The sequence below is a fragment of the Dendrobates tinctorius genome, unplaced genomic scaffold (assembly GCF_039654945.1).
Source record: "Dendrobates tinctorius isolate UK_male_01 unplaced genomic scaffold, ASM3965494v1 ptg000231l, whole genome shotgun sequence".
NCBI lineage: Eukaryota > Metazoa > Chordata > Amphibia > Anura > Dendrobatidae > Dendrobates > Dendrobates tinctorius.
In genome coordinates this window covers 6160814-6186365 of record NW_027361898.1, presented here as the reverse complement: position 1 = coordinate 6186365, position 25552 = coordinate 6160814, and the positions used below count along the sequence as shown (strand labels likewise).

The 25552-nt window shown below is 42.1% G+C and overlaps 1 protein-coding gene across 2 annotated transcripts in view; it reads left to right on the top strand.

The window, feature by feature from the left end:
- ENTPD2 (ectonucleoside triphosphate diphosphohydrolase 2) overlaps positions 1–22519 on the top strand; it is a 98643-nt gene extending 76124 nt beyond the window's left edge. For both annotated transcript variants that reach the window (XM_073556036.1, XM_073556037.1), the window contains exons 5-9: positions 8649–8876; positions 14615–14884; positions 15206–15325; positions 19740–19877; positions 20636–22519. In XM_073556036.1, coding sequence (XP_073412137.1) covers positions 8649–8876; positions 14615–14884; positions 15206–15325; positions 19740–19877; positions 20636–20839 — 960 coding nt within the window. In that variant the 3' untranslated portion in view covers positions 20840–22519. The remainder of the gene's footprint in view (positions 1–8648; positions 8877–14614; positions 14885–15205; positions 15326–19739; positions 19878–20635) is intronic.
- Positions 22520–25552: the final 3033 nt, after the last annotated feature.

The following is a 25552-nucleotide window of genomic DNA, read 5'->3' as shown; positions in this document are numbered from 1 at the left end:
TTACAATGTCATGTGAAAAACTGCAGTAACCTGGACGACTGGTTGGAACCTGTATATTACTTTTGGCACGTAAACCATGTATAAAGCTACAGAGGTCTCAAAACAGGAAAGTCTGTATTTCCTTTCTGAGTGATAAGTATGTGTATCCCTTGGATATCCCTGTGGATCGGGTCATTTATGTGATATTATGCTTGCATCATTAAATCCTTGTTTTTCGGTTTTATACCTGGGGGCTGCCGCTGTTTGTGGGAGAAGGGACATTTTATGTTTATACATGCCTAATATGAGGGGATGATAAACTGTGTGTGTATGCTTTATACATGTATAACATTATAAAATATATTACCTGAATCGAGAATTATAGGGTCTGAATAAGTAGACAAACTCATACAGCTTGTCCATAGAATTAAGGTTAATGTATATCTTTATTTTTTTCTGCTTTGGAAATCCCTTTTTTAGACAAGTGATCGACCGTGAGGAAACCTGACAATAATTTAGTTTTCTCTACAGCAACACCACAGGACAAATTCAGCATTACACAGTTCTCGCTTATAATAGTGGATTGTCAATATAATGCACATAAGTCTTGGGTCTGCTGGATCAAGGGATGCGCTTTTATAGTGGCTTTAACTAATTGACAGATTCTTCTTGATGTAAATGAGACAGATTTATAGTGAAATAGAAGTCCAAATTAATATACTCTTGTGCAAATTATAGAAACCTTATTCTGGTGCATTTAATGAGTAGTGATGAGCGAGCATACTCGGTAATGCTCGGGACTTGCCCGAGCATCACTGTACTCATGGTATTTAGCCAGCGCCAAGCATTTCCGGGTTTGCTCGGGGGGAATTCGGGTCCCCCGCCCTGTGTGTTTTGTGTTGTGAGTTCATTTTTTCCCTTCACCATTGAGGTCTGATGAACTCCCTCCTCTGGCGAAGGAAGGTAGTGAGGCTGATTACCAAACACCTGGGCAGCTAGATGATGACTGGGTGGCTGGAATTGAGGACTGGATATAAGGCTGCCGACGCCCTTCTTCCTGCTGGTGATTTTCCTGCTGGATTCTTGGAGACCAGTCTGATTCCTGCATCTCAAAGCTAAGTTTTTCTGCTCTTCTTTGTACTCTTCAGTTTTGTTTTTGTTTTACCTTGTTTTTTGGGAGTTCTGCCATCCCCGGCCGGGGGTGAGCTGAACTCCATTTTTGTCTCTGATCTGTTGATATTTTGCTCTGTCTTCAGAATATACCTGAGTTCTGGTATAGTCTTTTGAATCCTAGCGACTTCAGGGCCTGTTTTTCCTATCAGTCGGTTGGCTCAATTTTTTTAGGGTTTTTGCGGATGGCAGACAGCAGCTTTCCTATCCTGTCATATGTAGTTAGCTTGGGCCCCATCATTTGCTCAACCTATCTTTCTATCTGTGTTAGTGTTTTCATCTTGCTTCACCGTCATTATATGTTGGGGGCTGCCTATTGCTTTGGGGTCTGCTCTGGGGCAGTTTAGTTTTTCCCCTTTCTGTCTTTAGGCTATATAGTTCTCCGGCTGTGATTGAGGGGTCTAGGGCACCGTAGGAACCCCCCACGGCTACTGCTAGTTGTTGTGGATAGGTTCAGGGGTCTGCAATCCGATAGCTGCCAACCTCTCTGGTTTTTCTGGACTTAGCTGGTATTTTGTTTTTTCCTCCGGTGACTATCATAACAGTTTTGCACTCTTTAGAGCACCAATTAACATGCAGGGATTGTCTGCACTGTAATGCCGCAGCCAACTTGGTTGTGGTATTAGTGATTGGCTGGCCACACAGCGTCATCCGGCCTATATATGGGGTATATAGATTGCAGTGCTAGGTAGGCAGGGAGTGCATGTGGGTATATAGTTTTCGGTAGCAGGCAGGCATTGTATGTGGCATACTTCATTGCATACATCAAAAGGGTCCATTACTGTCTGCTGCTGCCTATTACATATATTGACCGTACATGCATAGCCCCAGGTATCAGTGGGCAGGCAGGAATATATATATAATATGTATGTCGGATTGCTAGAAACCAGTGGGTCTTGTCCCAGTACCATGTTGACTACAGTTCACAGATGGAATCTAGATCCCTAAGGTCACCTCTACTTTACCAGCATGATGAATTAATAGGAAAACCATGTGGTTTTGATGGAGTTGTTCTTTTCTTTCCAAAGCAACTAAATAAGATCAATGAGGTGGTTAGCCACACACGCAATTGTGATAATAGATAAGATTGCAATTACTTTCACAAATGAGTTGCCACCAACTTGCTTACACTTCTACATTATATTCCGAAGGCTTAAGAAGATGAATATGAAGCAAATGGGTATGAATTATCACCCAAATGATGATACAGAAGTCAGAACACACACAACCTATCTGTCTGGCAAGGATTTACCACCGAAACTTTGAAGTACGAGACTAGTATCATGTTGTGCATTGATGTGAGCCACAAAGTCCTTCAAAGTGAAACTGTTCTGGATGTAATGTAAAATTTACACTCAAATTGGATCACGTCTTTTTATTATGCTTGCATTAAAGAACTGTTTGGACAGATATGTAAGGAGGAGGAAAACCAGGCTTCGGGTACCTTTGCTGCGCCGAGTCTGGAACTGTCGAGGCTGCGTCCCCTCTTTCCCGGGGAAGGAATAGTGGACTGGATAGACCCCATGACCCAGGAAGAGGGGGCGTGTTTTCACAGGGAAGCCGGCCGGCAGCTGAGGGGGGAAAACGCGCAAAGCAGGAGTCCCCGCTGTTAGCGTGTGAGCAGCAACGGGGGGCAGCATGCTACACACCCGAAGCGCTGGTGCTGTGACGGACTGCTGCAGACAGACCCAGTGACCTAGAGGCAGTGGGTGAGGCTAGGAGCGCACACGACAGCAAAGAGTTTTGGCGGGGACAAGCATCGCGTAGGAGGCTGAGCCGCTTGCTCCGTCCTTAAAGCACTGGTGCCGCGAAGGACTGTTCCTGTCAGCTCCCGCCACGAACAGCGGAACTGCCAGAGAATGAGGCTCCGTGTGCCCAGTTGCCGCCAGAGAGCGAGGCGCTGAGCGCTCCAAGATTGTGAGTACAGCGCACGTGCGCAGGATAGAGAGCCAGTTCATGCCACGTGTCCAGCTTGGATACCCAATAATTATAAGGCACAGAGGAATCACGGAGGAAGTTGGTACGGTCAGCAAGGTACTCCCTCAGCATCTTCCAAAACTTTGCACTCCTTGTGAGAGTACCCCGCGCCTCACAGCCATGCCGATGGGAGGGTCTGAGAAAACTGTTCCAGAACTTTGCCAGTGTTCCACTGCCTCTGCTGAATTGGAGTTCTCTCACCTGTACTCATTTGTCCAACGAACTGTGACCTCCCAGCGTTTTCAGATGGGAATGTTTTTAATTCCGCAAGAAGGGCCATCTGGTACTGCAACATTTTAGTACACCTGTCTACCTCTGGAATAAGAGATATAAAGTTCTCTTTGTAGTGTGTGTCTAGAAGTGTCACCAATCAGTATTGCCTGTCACCCAAAATTTTGAGAACACGAGAGTCACGGGAAAGGCAGCATAACATAAACTCAGCCATGCGTGCCAAACTGCTAACAGGCAAGACTTCCGTGTCCTCACCAAGAGAACGACTTAGCATGCTGTCCTCCTCCTCCTCATTGTCCTCAGGCCATCCACGCTGAACAGACGGTGTGACAGTTGTGCTTGTAGTACCGTTTATAGCGCATGAAACTAGCTCCTGTTCTTCCTCCTCTTCTTCCTCATTGTCATCCAGGTGGTTGGATGACTGCTGATGACCCTGAGGAATTAAACAGTTCTTTTAAGATCATATCAGGATCAACTTCAGGTGGAGGATTTGAAGCAACACTGGAGGAGGTGGTGGTCTTTCTTCTAGATTCCCCTTCCTCCTTCGATGGGGTGTCACTTAATCTTAGAAGTATGGGATGGTCTGATGTTATCACACTACCATTCAACTAAGATTGCTTTTCATTGGTTGTCCATCTAGGTATCTGTTGTGTGTTTTGTAGGCACCAACTGCATCTAACTTTCTTACAAACACAACCTCGGCAACTCCGTAACTCAACAAGCAGGTGCTCTTCAAGGCACCGCATACACAGAAAAGCTCCACGATATCTTCCTCTGACTCTTGGATGCAAACTATTAATGGTAGTTTTTTGACCGACTAAAGGCAGACTCTTTTGGAGTGGGCCCTACTGATGAACTGTCCTCCTTTGTGACAAGTGTCCATGACACGTTGGTTAGAGCCTTTGTGTGCAATAAAGGTGTCTAAGTCTCGTGCTGAGTAGATATGGGAGCTGTTTATTCCTCTTTTGCATCATCGTCCATATTCTTGTAAAGAGGAAATCGGTGGTTTCCCAGGGCCGTGGATAACTACGTTTATTGGCATTCCTTTAACAGTGTTCGTTATATCAGAGCTAATAGTTTTTGGCTGTGAAATTTGGATATTCTTGGTAATACGTATGGGTGAAGATGAATAACCTTGTGCCACGGGTGTGTTGATAGTTATGGTCGGTGCACTCCTCTTTAAACTTAGATTTCCCAAGCATCCATCAGTTTGTTTGGTTTTTCTCCAACACTGATCTGCTGCTTTCTAGAAATAAGCATCTCACGAGCATCTTGCACTATTCCCTTTTTATACGGACACGTTCGTCTTTGGCAACCTATTTCTCATCTTTTATGCCAAGCTTCTAGCGCGCATCTGTTACGCCTTTCTTCTGATGGACATCAAATGCATTCTGGTAATTGGTGGTGGGTAAACGACTAATCATTGTAGGCTGGATCCTGGATCTCATACCTCCTATAGCACCCCCTGTTTATAATCCCGTATAGTCTCATTCCTGCCGTCACCATGCCCCTTTTCCTGATCACTCATCCAACGACTCGTCCGCCATATTTATGCTAAAAACTTGCACCTTCCCAGCAGCAACTGTGTAGGAAGCCATGTTATTATTTTCAAGGGTGTTTGATACCCGTTAAAAAAAAATAAATAAATAAATAAAAAAAGTTTACACACTATGTTGATGTTTGTCAGCCTATACTAAAGTGTATGGGCATTAGAAGTATAGGAGACCCGCTCCTTTTTAATGGGGTTTTTTTTTTGTTTTTTTTGTTTTTTTTTTTGAGGCCCTCCATGTTTATTCGAAGGGGGATTTGGGTGCATGCAAATTTGGGGAAGGCCTTGCATTCGCTTCATGGACAAACTTTATGGGAGTACAAAAATCATAATAATGGGAACTTTGGTTTCATGTGGCCATCCAGTACATCTGTTCAAAGGGTTATTGAGTGGTGTGTCTTTGGGGCAAGGCAGGCCTTGCATTCAAAGCATAGGCAAACTCTATAGGAGTAAAAAAAATATAAAATAATAATGGGAACTTTGGTTTCATGTAGCCATCCAGGATGTCTGTTACGAATGTTATTGGGGTGCATGTAATTTTGGGGCAGGGCAGGCCTTGCATTCAGTGTATAAGCAAACAGTATGGGAGTACCAAATGAATACTTTGGTTGCATGTGGTCCTTTATGACGTTTTTTCAATGGGTTGTTGGGGTGCGTCCAAATTTTGGGCAGCCCTGTCACTCACTGCATATGCAATCACAGTATATAGGACCCACTGTTTAATATTGGGAACAACAATGCATAGCTGGCTTATGGCTCTCTAAGAAAAATGAGGGATGACTACTGACCCTATAAAAATCGACGGACTTTCACAGTTCCTCCTTCATAAATGAAACAGGATGTGTCTCATACCACATGGCCAAATAAGATTGTAAAATGTTAACATGACATTTCCCAGTGAATGCATTTGTCTTGGTTGAAAGCAATGGTAAAGTTGAAAAAATGCATCAAAAACGCTACGTGTGAACATAGCCCAAGTGGTGGAGGAACATTTTTGTTTTGGGTTATTTTGTCTTGCATACAAATCATTACCCTGGAAAGGATGAACCTTAACATTTTCCAGGAAAATCCATTTTGTTTTTGTATGTTTTTAGTGTGCGCCTGTAAAGTGGCGTAGTACTATGACAACATTGTTCACAGCTGTGAACTGGGAGTCATAAATGCTTCCAGGGGTATTCCCCATGATGTTCCTATGTTGTTTGAGCACTGTTCCCATCGATTTCTAATGTGTTTTTTTTTTTTTTTTTTTTATACCCTTAAAGGACCCCCGGGGGGGGATAACGGCAAAAATGCTCTGTTTTTCCCATAGTCTGACTTTGGGCTCGTCGCTCGAGTCGAGCACCCGAACGTTCCAATTTGCTCAACTCGAGCAACGAGCACCCGAGGAGCATTTTAGTGCTCGCCCATCACTAATCATGAGTGTAGGTATTGAAATAGTTAAGTGCCCTTTTAGAGGAGGTAGCTCGCATAAACAGCTTCTGATAAGGGAGGCATTATTTTTGGATACAAGATACCCCAATGGCATGAATCTCAAAAATGATCTATTTATTGAATAATATAATTTTAATAATTTCATTATAATTTTCCCAGACACGGCTCTTCTGGCACGTACAATCGCCAATGCAACATATTTAAATACTTGTATACATTTCTGGATTGGTTTTAATGTTTCTCAAATGTTTCCATGATCCTTTGTTATTATGACTACAGGCGTAACATGTGAGAAAGGCGTCAGGTGCTTTTACTTTACCATGTGGAACTGCACTGTGGGTTTTTTTTTTTTTTTTATGGATTACAAAAAGATCATATGTTACAGTGCCTTACGAAAGTATTCGGCCCCCTGGATCTTTTCAACCTTTTCCCACATATCATGCTTCAAACATAAAGATACCAAATGTAAATTTTTGGTGAAGAATCATCAACAAGTGAAACACAATTGTGAAGTTGAACAAAATTTATTGGTTATTTTAAATTTTTGTGGAAATTCAAAAACTGAAAAGTGGGGCGTGCAATATTATTCTGCCCCTTTAACTTAATGCTTTGTTGCGCCACCTTTTGCTGCGATTACAGCTGCAAGTCGCTTGGGGTATGTCTCTATCAGTTTTGTAGTCGAGAGACTGAAATTCTTGCCCATTCTGCCTTGGTAAACGGCTCGAGCTCAGTGAGGTTTGATGGAGATCATTTGAACAGCAGTTTTCAGCTCTTTCCACAGATTCTCGATTGGATTCAGGTCTGGACTGACTTGGCCATTCTAACACCTGGATATGTATATTTGTGAACCATTCCATTGTAGATTTTGCTTTATGTTTGGGATCATTGTCTTGTTCGGAGACCAATCTCCATCCTAATCTCAGGTCTTTTTCAGACAGGTTTTCTTCAAGAATGGTCCTGTATTTGGCTCCATCCATCTTCCCATGAATTTTAACCATCTTTCCTGTCCCTGCTGAAGAAAAGCAGGCCCAAACCACGATGCTGCCACCATCATGTTTGACAGTGGGGATGGTGCGTTCAGGGTGATGAGCTGTGTTGCCTTTACGCCAAACATATCATTTGGCATTGTTACCAAAAACTTCGATTTTGGTTTCATCTGACCAGAGCACCTTCTTCCACATGTTTGGTGTGTCTCCCAAGTGGCTTGTTGCAAATTTTAAATGACAATTTTTATGGGTATCTTTGAGAAATGGCTTTCTTCTTGCCACTCTTCCATAAAGGCCAGATTTGTGCAGTTTAGGACTGATTGTTGTCCTATGGACAGACTGTCCCACCTCAGTCTGGATGAACTGCAGAGATCTACAGTTGATCATGGGCCTCTAGTCTGCATCTCTGATCAGTCTTCTCCTTGTTTGAGATGAAAGTTTAGAGGGACGGCCGGGTCTTGGTAGATTTGCAGCGGTATGAGACTCCTTCCATTTCAAAATGATCACTTGCACAGTGCTCCTTGACATGTTTAAAGTTTTGGAAATCATTTTGTATCCAAATCTGGCTTTAAACTTCTCCACAACAGTATCACGGACCTGCCTGTTGTGTTCCTTGGTCTTCATGATGCTCTCTGAGCTTCAAACAGAACCCTGAAACTATCACAGAGCAGGTGCATTTATACAGAGACTTGATTACACACAGGTGGATTAAATTTATCATCATTAGTCATTTAGGACAACATTGGATCATTCAGAGATTCGCAATGAACTTCTGGAGTGAGTTTGCTGCACTGAAATTAAAGGAGCCGAATAATATCGCACGTCCCACTTTTCAGTTTTTGACTTTCCACAAAAATGTAAAATAACCAATAAATTTTGTTCAACTTCACAATTGTGTCCCACTTGTTGATTCTTCACCAAAAATTTACATTTGGCATCTTTGTTTGAAGCATGCTATGTGGGAAAAGGTTGAAAAGTTCCAGGGAGCCGAATACTTTCGCAAGGCACTGTATATATGTAACCAACTTAACATACCGTAGACCTTTTTTGTTACTGAGAAGCAATGGATGCTTCAACCCCTTGCAAATATTTAGGCTATAGTGAGAGAACTGTATTTAATATATATATATATATATATATATATATATATTTTTTTTTTTTATTTTTTTTTTATAATTTCGAGGAAGTAGCTCCGTGCCTATAGGCCCAATTTATAATGGTGTGAACCTGTATGGTTGGGGGGGGCCCTGTACATTCAACATGTTTCTGCTGATATACACTTCAGACGTACAGTGAGCTCACTCCTTTTTTCATTGGTCCTGCAGTACAGCTGGATTGGACAGTGGCTCCGGCCAAAGAAAGGGACACTGGGAGCCATGGATCTTGGTGGAGCATCAACACAAATTACTTTTGAAACCTCCGACAAGATCGACAACCCGGAGAATTTGGTAAACCTGCGACTATATGGCCAGTCCTATCGCCTGTACACCCACAGCTTCCTGTGCTACGGAAGAGATCAAGTCCTCAAGAGGGTCCGGTCAAAAGTGCTAAAGGTAATATATGATGTATCCTCAACTGAAGTGAGAATTGTTACACAGTACTAGCAAAAATAGGTTCAGGGCCCATTTGGTTCTATATATTTAATACACTGTAAGGTTAGATTCACACATGGCTCCCATTGGAGTTGCAGAAAAAAAACAAACAAACCAGGATTCCAATAGTAACCCAGTCTATGCCCCGCTGTAGCCTTTCACTATTGAGGCCTACAGTTACTTTAGACATTAGTCTCCGTCTTGGCAGTTTTTTTTTTTTTTTTTTTCTTCACTTAAAATGAGGAAGTCTTTATGCATGTCTGTTTGGCCTGCCAGTCAGTGTCGTATTATGATTGTGAATGGCTGTGTTGGCGTTTCCTGGTCAGTATTTTATCTCCCATATTTGTAAGCCAAAATCAGGAGTGGAACAATCAGAGGAAAAGTATAATAGAAACACATCCCCACTTCTGGATTATCACCCACTCCTGGTTTTGGCTTACAGATACTAATGTGAAATATTGACCAATTACTGAGCGTGTGACTGTGACCTAACAGAGACCAGAGCGTGCGCCAATTGCTGATGTTTAATTCCTTTAAACTGCTGTCAATCCACTTGCTCCAATACTTGCATCAATCGACCACCCCACCTTACGCAATGCACTGATGAGGTGCCACCAAGTTATCCTGGTAGTTGGTGACATGCTGACGGCCCCCATGGCTGCAAACATGATACACCTGTGATGGCTAATAGACCGTCATTTTAACTATCTATTATATAAAGCTCGTATGTATGTCCGGGATAGGCATCCGCACCGTTCCAGCTACAGCCACAAAATTTGGCACAGTCACACGTCTGGACCCAGAGAGTGTCCTAGGCTATGTTGTGAGGCGAAATTTTAACCCCGCGCGTTCCAATTCACCAAACAATTTTGCCCCTATCTACATAATGGGGGGGGGGGGAAAGTGTCAAGCCCCGCCCCTCATTATGATATCATAATGGTTGCCATGGCGATGCTGATGTAGTCATAGGTTGCAAGCCCCGCCACTCATTATGATGTCATTATGGTTGACTATGGGATGGAGGATGTGTGATGGGTATATGGGCACTGGATTATGGGATGGAGGATATGTATGATGGGTATATGGGCACGGGACTATGAGATGAAGGATGTGTGGGTATATGGGCACTCGACTATGGGATGGCGAATATGTATGATGGGTATATGGGCATGGGACTATGGGATGGAGGATGTGTGGGTATATGGGCACTCGACTATGGGATGGAGGATATGTATGATGGGTATATGGGCACGGGCCTATGGGATGGTGGATATGTATGATGGTATATGGGCACGGGACTATGGAATGGAGGATATGCATGATTGGTATATGGGCAAGGGACTATGAGATGAAGGATGTGTGATGGGTATGTGGGCATGATGATATATTCTGAGAGCAATCCCCTAACAAATACCAAACCCAAATGCCTGTCCGCCATAAAGTAAGTTAAACTGCCACAAAAGCTACCAATTGGGACCACACAAACGGCTTAAAAGGTCCTTCTCTTTTATACCACAACACAGTAAATGCAATTTCATATCCTGTCCCTATCACCAAGTTAATTTGTGGAAAGGAGAAAGGGGTAAAAGCTCTCACCCAGTACTGAACAGCCAGTCCAAATGCATTTAGGTTTGGTATATGTTAGGGGATTGCTCTCAGGATATATTATCTGACATATATACAGTTGTGGCCAAAAGTATTGACACCCCTGCAATTCTGTCAGATAATACTCAGTTTCTTCCTGAAAATGATTGCAAACACAAATTCTTTGGTATTATTATCTTCATTTAATATTTCTTAAATGAAAAAACACAAAAAGAATTGTCCTAAAGCCAAATTGGATATAATTCCACACCAAACATAAAGAAGGTGGACAAAAGTATTGGCACTGTTCGAAAAATCATGTGATGCTTCTCTAATTTGTGTAATTAACAGCACCTGTAACTTACCTGTGGCACCTAACAGGTGTTGGCAATAACTAAATCACACTTGCAGCCAGTTGACATGGATTAAAGTTGACTCAACCTCTGTCCTGTGTCCTTGTGTGTACCACATTGAGCATGGAGAAAAGAAAGAAGACCAAAGAACTGTCTGAGGACTTGAGAAACCAAATTGTGAGGAAGCATGAGCAATCTCAAGGCTACAAGTCCATCTCCAAAGACCTGAATGTTCCTGTGTCTACCGTGCGCAGTAGATATAGAAGATGGCTAGCACTCGACTAGTATAATGAATATATGGTGCTAGTGAAAAGGGGAGCCTCTGGTCCCGTCAACATAAAGTCAATATAGAATCACTGCACACACAAAATATGCTTTAGTGAGCTTTTTATTATTTATTTGACGGTGATGAAGCGACAGCTGACGTTTCGGCCTAACAACGGCCTTTATCACATAGTCGCCCTTTTGAAGTAGAGTTTTGGTAGTCACCGGTTGATAGTTTATCACTGCTAGGCAATATTTCAGAAAAATGCGGATTATCCAATATAGCCAAATGTCCAGGTGAATCACTGCTGAGGCACGGCGGTGCCTGCATCCCCCACTGCGCCACCAATGTTTTTTTGCCACACCAACAGGATCTCTGCTCCTCTAGCACCTGGACTTTTGGCTATATTGGATAATCCGCATTTTTCTGAAATATTGCCTAGCAGTGATAAACTATCAACCGGTGACTACCAAAATTCTACTTCAAAAGGGCGACTATGTGATAAAGGCCGTTGTTAGGCCGAAACGTCAGCTGTCGCTTCATCACCGTCAAATAAATTAATAAAAAGCTCACTAAAGCATATTTTATGTGTGCAGTGATTCTATATTGACTTTACCGTGCGCAGTGTCATCAAGAAGTTTAAAGCCCATGGCACTGTGGCTAACCTCCCTAGATGTGGACGGAAAAGAAAAATTGACAAGAGATTTCAACGCAAGATTGTGCGGATGTTGGATAAAGAACCTCGACTAACATCCAAACAAGTTCAAGCTGCCCTGCAGTCCGAGGGTACAACAGTGTCAACCCGTACTATCCGTCGGCGTCTGAATGAAAAGGAACTGTATGGTAGGAGACCCAGGAAGACCCCACTTCTTACCCCGAGACATAAAAAAGCCAGGCTGGAGTTTGCCAAAACTTACCTGAAAAAGCCTAATACGTTTTGGAATAATGTTCTCTGGTCAGATGAGACAAAAGTAGAGCTTTTTGGGCAAAGGCATCAACATAGAGTTTACAGGAGAAAAAAAAAGGCATTCAAAGAAAAGAACACGGTCCCTACAGTCAAACATGGCGGAGGTTCCCTGATGTTTTGGGGTTGCTTTGCTGCCTCTGGCACTGGACTGCTTGACCGTGTGCATGGCATTATGAAGTCTGAAGACTACCAACAAATTTTGCAGCATAATGTAGGGCCCAGTGTAAGAAAGCTGGGTCTCCCTCAGAGGTCATGGGTCTTCCAGCAGGACAATGACCCAAAACACACTTCAAAAAGCACTAGAAAATGGATTGAGAAAAAGCACTGGAGACTTCTAAGGTGGCCAGCAATGAGTCCAGACCTGAATCCATAGAACACCTGTGGAGAGATCTAAAAATGGCAGTTTGGAGAAGGCACCCTTCAAATATCAGGGACCTGGAGCAGTTTGGCAAAGAAGAATGGTCTAAAATTACAGCAGAGCATTGTAAGAAACTCATTGATGGTTACCGGAAGCGGTTGGTCGCAGTTATTTTGGCTAAAGGTTGTGCAACCAAGTATTAGGCTGAGGGTGCCAATACTTTTGTCTGGCCCATTTTTGGAGTTTTGTGTGAAATGATCAATGTTTTTTGCTTTTTGCTTCATTCTCTTTTGTGTTTTTTCATTTAAGACAAATGAAATGAAGATAATACCAAAGAATTTGTGTTTGCAATCATTTTCAGGAAGAAACTGAGTATTATCTGACAAAATTGCAGGGGTGTCAATACATTTGGCCAGAACTGTACACCATTGCATTATATTTTGTATTGAGCTCCATGTGGTCTTTTTTTGATGTCTGTCTGGTGTAACACCTCTTTTTATTCATGTTTTGTCTTTTAACTTTGTTATATTATTAAAGTAACTTTTGTCATTTTATATTATAAAACGCCTATGGTTCTCTTGTTTTCATACTATAAATTATGATGTCCTATTGCAGAACAAGGGGATCAAAGGATCAAGTCAAACAAAGTTGAATTACTCTGCTTCACAGCACTTGGAATTTTTTTTCTTCAATTTCCAGTACATGATGATATAAAATGAATGGTGTTCTCAAAAAAAACACACCATTTGTACAGCTTTGGAGGGGAACATTTTTTTAAAATCCTGACCCTTGAAAGAAGGGGAGGGGAAAAACAAAAGCACAAAAATTGTCTACAGTGGGAAGGGGGATAAAACCAAGGGCTGTCTGATTCTTATGAAAGTTGGCCTATGATTGAGATTAGGTTTACTGCAGAATACCAATAGTTAAGATTTACATCACCACAGCAGCTTTTTCAGACACGATGTGAAACCAAGCTGCAAATTTATTTATTTTAATTTATTAATTGCACAGCGCTTTACAGACATGATCACTCTCCCAGATGGAGCTCACAATCTAGATTCCCTATCAGTATGTCTTTGGAATGTGGGAGGAAACCGGAGTACCTGGAGGAAAGCCACGCAAACATGGAGAGAACATACAAACTCCTTGCAGATGTTGTCCTTGGTGGGATTTGAACCCAGGACCCCAGCGCTGCAGTGCTAACCACAGAGCCATCCATATACACTACAAAAACAGTTTATATTTAAAAGGATTGTCTGGAAATTTCTAGATCTGAAATAAAAATCCTAAACAATGCTACAGTAGCCCTCCACAGTTGAAGCATGGTCTTGGTCTTTGACTGGTTGCATTGGTGACGTCGCCACTACAACCAATCGCTGGTCTCTCTAACTCGTTCTGTTTACTTCGGCATCACCATGGGAGTCAAGTAATTTGCTACAGCTGTCAAATATGCTGTAGTCATGACCTCACCACTGCAGTCTGTCAAAGACTGATGCAGGGGTGGAAAGGCAGCACTGGACCTGGGGAGGAGGATTATGTCTGTACTTAATATTTTCTACAATTGCAAGCCTATGTCGAAATAAAAATGAATCCCATACAATCTGTTTAAGGTTATACATCATTATTTTATGATATTAAAGGCAATCTGTCAGTGGGATCAATTCTCCTAACCGTCTATATGGGCATGTAGGGCATTGGAAGTTGAATAAAAATATCTGTATGTGATTTGATGACTGCTTCCTGAAAAATCTACAATTTTTTTTTCTTTATAACTTGTAAAGGAGCTACAGTAGATCACTGTCAGTCATTACATGTCTCCCACTGGTAATTCACCCTTTGATTTAATATAAGCTCTGGAAGCAGATTCTCAGGCTAAGCAATGTCCCGCCCATAGATCTTAACAGCAAATTTAATAATTAAAATGTGGATTAATCTGGAATAAAACGTGAGATCATAGACATCAAGTTATCGTTTTTACGCAGCTTCCTAGGCCTACACAGCCAAATAAACGGCTTGGGAGGGTGGATCTTACTGACAGATTTCCTTTAACATGGGAATCTCCTTGTGTGCAGTAAGGTAGATCATATTGGTAGAGCCTCAGTATCCTTTAAACTATATATAGCTAATATTTAGTACCAAATTAAGTGTATTGTCTTTTTCATTGTCTTGCAGCAACAAGGTTACTCATCCAATGTTCAGAATCCATGCTGGCCAAAGAATTTTAACAAGTCATTAACGTTTGGGGATGTGTATGAGAGTCCATGCACGGCGAGTGAGAGGCCTCCCAACTATGACCCATCAAAGTCCTTGTTAATGAATGGCATTGGGGACGCAGAGCAATGCCGGAGACTTGTAGACAACCTTTTCGAATTTTCTGATTGTCCATTTTCCTCCTGCTCCTTTGATAAAATCTTCCAGCCCAAGGTGTCTGGGAATTTCATTGTAAGTTATAAAAAGTTATCTTCTTCTGTCAGGTTCTAATTCTATATGATCTCAGGAAAGCAAGTTGACTATCAATGCAATTACAACGGCCCCTTATCCTGGGGTCATTGCCAAGCATAAATATGGGAAAGTGTTTTGTGGGGCTGTTCCTGAGTATTTGCATTTACTAGGAATATTTCATTCAAGTTTACCAGATACTGAATTCTCGTCCCATATACGATTAGTGGAGTTGCCTGCTATTGTCATTGAAACTCTTTAATACGTGATAAAATATGACTATAAGTCTATTCGGGGAACTCACAACTTGTTGTTCTCTTTCAGGCTTTTGCAGCTTTTTTTTACACTGTAGACTTCATAAAATCTGTGATGAACATGCCAGTTAACTCCCTAGACGATCTGCGGACAGCAACCGATGCCATCTGCTCCTCCAGTTTCAATGAAGTGAGTCACTGTAAACCCACTCGGCGCAGTCACTCAATATCCCTATAGAAAATCGTTACGCAAACAGTTACATTTAATATAATTGTAGAAATCCTTTTCTCTGCAAATTCACTGGGTTTTAGTGCGAAAATATATAATAAACCAGCTACATAGACTTTGGTACAGTGGAAAAGTATGACCCATGGCTTAGATGCACTGGCTTAGCTACAGAGTTATTTTTGCTGGAGTAAGGAATTATTTCACTTAAAGTGTACCTGTTCAGCTGTTTTAGCCGCTATAAGATGCGGCCACCGCCTTTCAGGGCTTATCTACCGCATTCTATAATAATATGGTTTGGTCTGATGGGTGTCGCAGGTCCGGGGCCTCCCATCTTTGTGAACGCCGCCCTCCTGCTTGCTTCATTGCTCCCCGGCATCGCGCTCCTGCACATGTGTACTCTGCCCTGTTGAGGGCAGAGCAAAGTACTGCAGTGCGCAGGTGCTGGGAAAGGTCAGAGAGGCCCAGTGCCTGCACACTGCAGGAATCTGCTCTTCTCTCAACAGGGCAGATAAGCACGCCTGCGCAGGAGCGCGATGCTGGGGAGCAATGAAGGGAGGCACCGGACCCAGACCTGCCACACCCATCGGACCGGACCGCCCCCTCAGGTGAGTAAGTTATTATTCTTAAGCTTCCGGTCCGACCTGAAAGATATCTACAGCATTGTAGAAAGGCAGTGGTTGCATCTTAGTGGCCAAAACAGGTGAAAAGTTTCCTTTTAAAAGTTGAACACCTAAGTGTATATATAGTGTTGTTCATTGTTATTGGCACTCCTTCATTTTTTTCAGACTGTACAATATCTTCATAAATGAAAATGTACCAAAGTTATATCCTCCAGGATTTTTTAATTTGGTCCAAAGTAATAAAACAATAAAACATTTGTTTTTTTAACTTACATGTTGCAATTTCAAAGAAAAATAAGCAGCAATAAAGGCACCCCTGCTTGGCTGTACACCCTTTGGAATTGATGACAGCCTTCAAACGTTTCTTGTAGCCATCTATAAGATTCTTGCGCTTCAGGTGGTATTTTCTCCCACTCTCCCTTTGCACTTTGTGCAAAGCGCCTGAATGTTTGCAGGGTTTTTTTTCCCAATGGCAGATGTCAGTTCATCCCAAAGATTTTTCAATGGGATTGAGGTCAGGACTAGAGTTGAGCGACTTTGGTCGGATCGGGTTTCATGAAACAAAATTTGTTTCAGATGAAACTGGTCCGACTAGGGCAAAAAAAGTCAGTTTCGTCCGAAACCCGACCCCAATGCAAGTCAATGGGGAATAAAAGTCGGCATTGAGTGGCTGAATGTCATCTGCTCAATGCTGACTTTTATTTCCCATTGACTTGCATTGGGGTCGGGTTTCGGACGAAACTGACTTTTTTTGCCCAAGTCGGACCAGTTTCATCTGAAACAAATTTTGTTTCGTGAAACCCGATCCGACCAAAGTCGCTCAACTCTAGTCAGGACTCATTGCTGGCCATCCTTTTTTTTTTTTTTTTTTTAAATTTCCAACCATTCCTGTGTACTTTGAGATGTGTGCTTTGGATCATTGTCTTGCTGGAGGACCCATGATCTTAAACTCAGTTTTCTTACACTGGGTAGGATATTTCCCTCTAAAATCTCTTGATAATTTTCTGATTTCATGATTCCTGTGATACGGTCAAGGCTTCCAGACGCAACAAAACAACCACAGTATTATGGATCCTCCACCATGCTTAACTGTTGGTAGGGTGTTCTTTTCCTTATAAGCTTCAGTGCGCTGTCTGTAAACAAACTGTTCCTTTCCTTTTGCCAAAAAGCTCTATTTTTGTTTAATCTGTCCACAGAACATTTTCCCAGAAGGATTGTGGTTTGTCAAGGTACTCTTTGGCAAAGATCAGCCATTCCTTTTTGATTTTTTTTTTTTCTTCAGCAATGGTTTTTTCCTTGGCCTTTGCCCATAAAAGCTCTGCCTGGTTTAGTGTGCGGCTAATGGCACTTGTTGAAACCATGACCCCAGACTGTTCAAGGTGGGCCTTCAGGTCTTTAGATGTTTGATGCGGTGTTTTTTTTTTCTTCCACCTTTCGTACCAACCTTAGACATCTCTTGTCAATTTTCCTCTTTTCCTCCACGTACAGGGAGGTTCTTGTCGGTTCTGTGCTTGGCAAACTTCCTAATAACATTGCGCACTGTTGAAACTGGGATACCAAGGTCTTTGGAGAAGGCCTTATACCCTTTGGAAGTCGTGTTTGCTAATAGCAGTTCTGATGTCCTCAGACAGCTCCTTTGCCTTCACCATTGTGACACAGGAACAGGGCCTACCATGCAGCTTTTTAAAACTCTGTAGTTATCCTTCATTGGATAATTCATGTCACATGAGCACCAACAATCACAGGTGATTCTCACTTGTGATTTACCACTGCCGAGTCAAAATGTGTTTCCATACTAATTTCATGTAAAAGATGCCAATACCAGTGTCGCAGCAAGCTTTAGTTTTTTCTTTCCCTCTGTTTTATTTTAAAATATTGTTTAGCATTTGCTCTTTTGTATTTCACACAGTGCTCTTTTTCAAGAGTCCTTTTTTTTTTTTTTTCAAGTGTCGTTTTTTTTTTTTTTTTTTTCAGGAGATATTACACATTATGTACTTAAACTTCATGGGTACCAATAACTATGAGCAGGACTGTATTTAATCCATGTATAAATGATGCGGAGGCAGTGGCGTAGCAACTGTTTGTGGCGCCCGGGGAGGTCGAAAAATTTGCCGCCCCTTTGGTCGTTGATAATCCGGAAGCATCCGAAGACATGCTGGGAGTTGTGGCCCCACAAGAGCTCGCAGCACATGCTGGGAGTTGGGGCCCCACAAGAGCTCGCAGCACATGCTGGGAGTTGGGGCCCCACAAGAGCTCGCAGCACATGCTGGGAGTTGGGGCCCCACAAGAGCTCGCAGCACATGCTGGGAGTTGGGGCCCCACAAGAGCTCGCAGCACATGCTGGGAGTTGGGGCCCCACAAGAGCTCGCAGCACATGCTGGGAGATGGGGCCCCACAAGAGCTCGCAGCACATGCTGGGAGTTGGGGCCCCACAAGAGCTCGCAGCACATGCTGGGAGTTGCAGTTGTTCCAGTATTAGAAGCTCTACCACAAATTGACGCCTTTCGTCAATTCCTCTTTATGGTCTGTATGACGACACTTTGTGGTCCGGTCTCCAGTAAACACACGTAAACAAATGGGGACACGGTCTGTACAGGGGACATCATGGCTGCGTTAGGGGGGAGTGCCTTAACAGAAGAGGTGGGGAAGCGTCCGTGCTGGGGAAATGGGGGGGCAGCGTACGGGCCGAGGAAATTAGGGGGCAGCGTCCGTGCTGGGGAAGTGGGAGGCAGCATCTGTGCTGGGGAAGTGGGAGGCAGGTGCATACAGAGGGGTGATCTCGGACGATTAACCCTCCGCTCGCTATCTCCTCTCACTACAATCTCATCTCAAAGTTCACTTCTCCGCCGTTCGCTGACTGCAGGAACATAACAGCCGTCCTGCAGGACTGCACCCGACCCCTTTCTCCCCGGCCGCAAACAGACACATATTCAGGGGGTAATGGGGCTGGGACAGTGTGCGGCTTCCATCAAACAGCCCCTCATATCTCAGCTTCCCTTAAGTATGAGCCCAGACGGGTAGTCCGTACCATATACAGAAGGACTACAAGGACCAGCAGGCCTCCTGGAGGAAGTGACACAGCCTGTAATATCATGTGGGACTTCAAGTCCCAGCATACACAGTAGTATGACTATCAGCAGGCAACATACTAGTACTGAAGCACTATAAGTCCCAGCATACAGTTTCTGCTGAACCAGCGGGCAGGGACTGTGGGTTTTCTCACTCTAATGTTCTGCAGGAATAAAAATAAGTGTCGCTAAAATAGCTGCGACATTTCTCACATGACACCGGGCACCGACACTCACCCCTCACTGCTGCCATGATGCCGTCCGGACTTTGTCTGTCACGTGACCTGACGGTGTCACATGACTACATCAGCTGAGCGCTCAGAGGGGGCGGAGCTGTGAGGGCCAAGCCTCGCTTCTGCTGTCTCCTAGCAACTGTCCCTGAACACTGCTGGTCATGGAAATGGTGCACAGTCAGCAGGGGGGGCTGAGGAGAGGAGGAGTTGCTGCTGCCGCGCCGCCCCCACACACGTTCCGCCTGGGGCGGACCGCGCCCCCCCCCCACGCTACGCCACTGTGCGGAGGCTACCTAGTCACATGTAATTTTTGTGGTGCCCCCAGTATTTGTCCAATAACTAGCACTTACCAAAAAGTAAGATGTTAGCTACGTACTTGGTATCTAATATATAACCCTGGGAATCCCCATTTGTGGGTGTTAACTATTTTTGTTTTTCCCTTCCTCCTCTATAGCTTTCCAGCAAAGCTCCTGCAAGCGTGCAAAAGCATCTAAGCGGTTACTGCACCACAGCTAACTTCGTATACCTGCTGACCAGCAAAGGATACAAATTTGATAACGAAACCTTCCTCAACATCAGTTTTCAGAAGAAGGTGGGTGTTCTCTTTATTAAAGGTGACACTGGTCTAATACGTTGGCACTTTTCAGCTGGCTTTTGAGTCTGTCCAGTGCAGTATTTACCGCAGGGATCTCAAACTCTGCTGGCTTTATGGGTCACACATAGAAAATAAAATGAATTTGGGGGGCCACAGTCTTTGTACGTCAATGTGCCATTCTTAGTAATACCATTTTTTTCTATATACCTCTTTAAACATTTTTGCCATGTTTTAATTTATTTCTTTCATAGGTTGGGTTGTTATGGATGTGGCGATAACAGGCGTGCACCCTTTATTTTTTTTTTTCTTTCTTTATATAAAACAGCAATTTTAGTGGAAAATTTTTTTTTTTTATCTCCATCTTGTTGTAATGTGCCCCATCCTGGTCTCCATATTGTCGTTATGTCCCCTATTGTGCCGTTCTTCACATACACATAAAAGAGGAAGGGGGTTGGGGGGGATTGGACATTCAATTGAAATGTATTGCTGCGCAAAGACCAGATCTCTGCACAGCCAGTGCCAGTCCTGAGCCAATCAGAGACCAGCTGTGGACATCTCTATGACAGTGACGTCCTACGCTGGCACACCGATGTAAGCGGCTGGCATTGGTATTGCTTTTCAGAGAGCAGAGTCGGTGGGCTGCATGAAGCAGCCTCAGGAGTCATGTGTTTGAGAACCCTGATTTCCCGGAATCCTTTGTTTATATGTGATTTGTATTTAGCGACCTGATTGATTTTGTGCTTGTTTTCTACCAGGCTGGTGACACTTCTATTGGCTGGGCCCTTGGATACATGCTGAACCTCACCAACATGATACCTGCAGAAGAGGCTTCTGTTCTCAAAGCCACTAACTTCAGCACCTGGGCTGCTCTCATCTTTTTGTTTGTGATAATCATTCTCGTGGGTCTGGTTATCTTCTTCAGCACATTCAGGTCCAGTAAACAGCAGCAAACTATATGATATCGGACAACGATGGATGGGTCGCGTCTTCTTAGTTTCTCTCTGCCCAGCAGAGCGGATTATTGCATATCTAATTGAGTTCTTGCAGAATCCAAATTGGGTTTGACCTCTTCATATATTTTTATTTGACGCTCTGGCATGAAATGTGACAATGGATGTCTATACCGCACACACAAGGAAGATCCATAATGACGTGTATAAGTATTATGAAAAAGAAGGCTTTTAATTGACTTTTTTTCCCGATAGGAATGTGATCAGTTGCTAAAATAAGCACTTTTTTTTTTTTTTTTTATTTTATGGTGCAAATATTTCTACAAGTTTTCCATGTTAAGTGTTTGGATACAACACTTCTATAGATGGTAGAATTAGGAGTTTTTAATAAGTATGGCTGCTCACAGGAGGAGTGTAATAAAGTTGTCCGTGCAAAGGTTCACACATTCCACAATCTGAGCATATCTACATTTGCATCTCCTGCTAATTATTTATGGTAAAAATAGGTTACAAAAAAGCATGGAAGCTGGAAAATCCTATATTCTTCTGCCAGTATATTTTATAATGTGTCTAGAGAGTCCAAGATGGACCTAGAAATGCACAAGGTAGTTTTAATTCACAAGACGTAAATGCTTCATCTTACTTACATGGGTACATAAGGACAATGGATATTACAATTCTCCCCAGTAGACTGATTTTGTCTATAGGGGAAGCTGTATATTGTTACATCTATATTATTACTATTCGCTTCGGATATATGTATACTTTTTTTTTTTTTTAAAATTTTCATTAAGTGTTTTTTTTTTTTTTTTTGTTTTTTTTTTTCCCTGAAGCTTCTCTGCAGCTGTTTGGAGATAATCTTCCTCAGGAGAGTCTTCAGAGAAGTGATGTACACTTTTTTTGTTTTTCTAAATCTCCTCTGGAAGAAACAACCTTTAAAATCCACATATCAGGAAGCGTTTTTGAGAAGGATCTGCTGGGTGCACATACCCTAAGTTTTGCCATAGTCAGAGTGATAATTATTAGGCATCTGATCATAAAAGTCATGTAGACTACATCTGACAATCATAGGACCTCAAGCCAAGTGAAGGGTAGATGGTTCAACTACAGTCCACGTCGTTGACCTATGTATATATGTATACTAGTTTAGTGATTATTAAGCCTTATGCTGTTGTGGAGGCAATTGTGAAGTCTAGGCCACATATGGACTGAAAGTAACACGTTTTCATGAAGTAAGAAGCTTACTGCAGGATTATAAAGGGCATATAACATTTCATGGATATATAAAATTATATTTCTACACACAAGGTAACTACCGTAACTATACATGGATGATTTTTTTTATATTTTTTTTTCCTGTGCAACACTGCCACCTACTGTAACACTGCATTACTACACCCGGATCTGTTCATAGGTTTTCAATGACGCAGTCCTCTGACCAGTGGCATCAATCTAGCCCTTTCCTGAGTCTGTATATCAGATTTCTTATTGTGGCAGTGGTTGCTGACAGTGGCTTATGTCAGGTCTTCCTACCTGATAATTTTACAAATGGGCATGAACAATGTTATAATTACTGATTAATGGCATTAAAAGTCATAAAACTGTGTATCTATTTCTAATTATTTGGGCTGCATTATGATTTAAATTGCATGTGTTTTATGTAAAAATAAACTGCAGCTTTCTAACACACTTTATCTATTCAGTCTATCGTATCAAGATCTTATTCATTTTCTTATTCAAGATCAATTTCACTTTCATCCAGATGGGTAAAAAATGTGTCCTGGTCGCACAGCGCATCACCAAAAAAAAAGTATTACTATTAGCGATACAGCAGTGTCTGCAGGACTGACTTGTGACAGATTGTCCACATCTGGAATGTTGCTGTTCACTGACGGCATGCAGGGATCTTAACTGCAGAATATTTCATTATACAGGGTGATTCACTTGCTACATTGCCCGGAAAAATAGCTGTAAATAATAAGACGGTAGACAGTACTGAAATTTGGATTGGTCAATGAGAAGTGAAATCACAATGAATCTCAGCGACGAGAAACCTTTCCCGCCGAGTGGTCTCACTGACTTGTCGCCCTGCCTGTCTTCTCCAGTACAATAGAGACTTGCTGCACACCTTTTTTATGCGCGGCAGTAGTTTGTGGCGCTTGCGTTTCACAGTGGTGATCAAATTCCTGCAGATTCGAGTCTCCCATGGAGATTATTGAAGCATGTAAAAACATTTTAAAAATTGCCCCCTTTTTCCCTTAAAATGTACACATTTGGTATCGCCATGCTCAGAATCGGCTGATTAAGTTCACTAAAGGGCATTCGAGAAGAAAAAAAAACCCCAAAATGCCAGAATTGTTGACTCGTTGTACTTCATGTTAAGTTTTAAAATTTATTTGATATGACTTGTTTTTGAAAAAAATCTTCGATTTGGTGAACTTTTTTAAAATTTAGCAATTTTCAAGCTTTTAAGAAGAATTAAAAAAAAAAAAAAAAAAAAAAGTGTGGCTCTTGGAAGGAAGGGGAGCAAAAAAACAAAAGCGCAAAAAATGAAAATGGCCCTGGGGTTAAGGGGTTAAACGAAAAGGAATTTGGTAGGAGTGAAAGTTTCACAATACAGAATCCAGGCTTATTGTAAGGTATATAAAAAAAGCATATAATCCACATCAGCATGAGATTATCAACTGTAGGATATACATGATAGCTGTATCATTGCTATTGTAATAAACCTCGCTAAACTGACAACAATGAATACATTGATGGGTTTATAGAGCAGTCAATAAAAGGATATTGACATGTTTAGAATGTTTGTGAAAGAAAGTTATTTATACAATCTTAACAAGAAAATGAAGAGAAAGGAAACAGGAGGGAAAAAAGAAGAAAGGGGAGGGGGATTAAATGACCGTAAAAACCATAAAAAATAGGAATTACAAATTAGACATGGGACTGAGGCATTCCCTAGACCCGGAAGGCCATAGATCCTCCGTTGGGAGTCAAGATCCAGGAAGACCATCCAGGAACCCAGGGTACCCCGAATACCATCCAGTCAAATCAAAGTGGTGTTCATGTATTGAAGAGAATCATCAGTGTCCCGATACCCATACCTCCAACCCAGGGGTCTCTCTAAAAAAACAAGTCAGGGAGACCAAGTGTTATAGACGGTCTGTGTCGCCAACTATTTGGCCTATCATTTGCTCCATTCTATAGATATCGTTAAGCTCGGCGACAAACTCAGAACGAGAAGGTGACTTTACCTGTTTCCAATATCTGGGGATCAAGTTTCTGACAGCTGTAAGGAAGTATCTAAGAAGACCTTTTTTGAATTTGGAAACTGAGATGTCACTCAAGGACAATAATGCAGCTTCCATTGTGGGTCTAGTATTGATATACAATATATTGTGTAGGTAAAAAATTGCTGACCACAAATTTTTGATGGGCGGACAGTGCCACTATGAGTAAATGTGCCCACCTCATTTAGGCATCTCCAACAAGCATCCGTGACTACCGCGAATAGGCACATGACTTTTTTGATGGCTTTCTATTTCGATTTTTGTGGAGGCAGAATGAACAAAAAACAGCAATTCAGGAATGTCTTTTTTTTTTTTTTTTCTTCGCTCCACGTGTGGTAAAATTATTATGGCAGCTTTATTCTTCGGGTCACTACGATTACAGCGATACCTCATTTATATCGTTTATGTTTAGGCGTTTTTTACACAATAAAAAAATTTATAGAAAAAAATATTTTTACATTGCTTTATTCTGCAAGCTATAACTTTTTTTATTTTTTCACTGATGATGCTGTGTGGTGGCTCGTTTTTTGCCGGACAGAATGACGTTTTCAGCGGTACCCATGTCTATTTATATCCGTCTTTTTGATTGTGTTATTGCACTTTTTCCAAGTAGTATGATGATAACGCTTGGAAAAAGTATAATTTGCTACTTTTTTGCAGTTGGCCACATATTTGTGCACTTCTGAAGAGAAGGAAACCGCTGAACAGAGGCCATCCTGAGTCCAGAGTAACTCTGCTGCCTCCATGACACCGACTCCAACTCCACCTCTACTACTCTAACTCCCTCCATACATGGCTCATGTTTAAGTAATAAATTTACTGTAGTAAAATGGTAACATCAGGCTTTTAATCATTATTATGATACAATAATCAAGCCATTTAGAACATATTTTCATTGCAATACAACTTTAGAACAAAAAAAATTTGAAATTTACAATTTATTATACACTACTGGAGTGGAATAAAACCGTTTTCAACAAAAAAGTACTGCATAACATTTGTTCAGTCTATGAAATTGTTCTGAGAAATAGAATTGCCTCCTTCAGATCCTCTTTCATAGATGACCTCAAATCTGAAATAATTATTTTAAGGCTAGAGAACAACCTCTCTACACTAACTTGGGGTGGTGGCAAAGCAGTAACCACATGGGCAACATCTCTAACAATTTCAGGGTGTAAAGGAAATTCCTTGTGCACAGTCAGTTTTGAGTTTTAACGATTGAACTCTACTTTGAGAGCAATTGAAAAATGCTGCTGAAATATGGTCAATCTGTTATCTATGGGAGTGAAATCTTTTTTCCTGAGGCAACGCTTTGCCTGCTCCATGTCGTCCAAATACTTTTTGAAATCAAACTCCTCTGAGGAGGATGAAGAAGCAGCAGCAGCACTGGCAGGACCCGAGTCCTCTTGCTCTTGGCCGTCCTGTAGGCCAC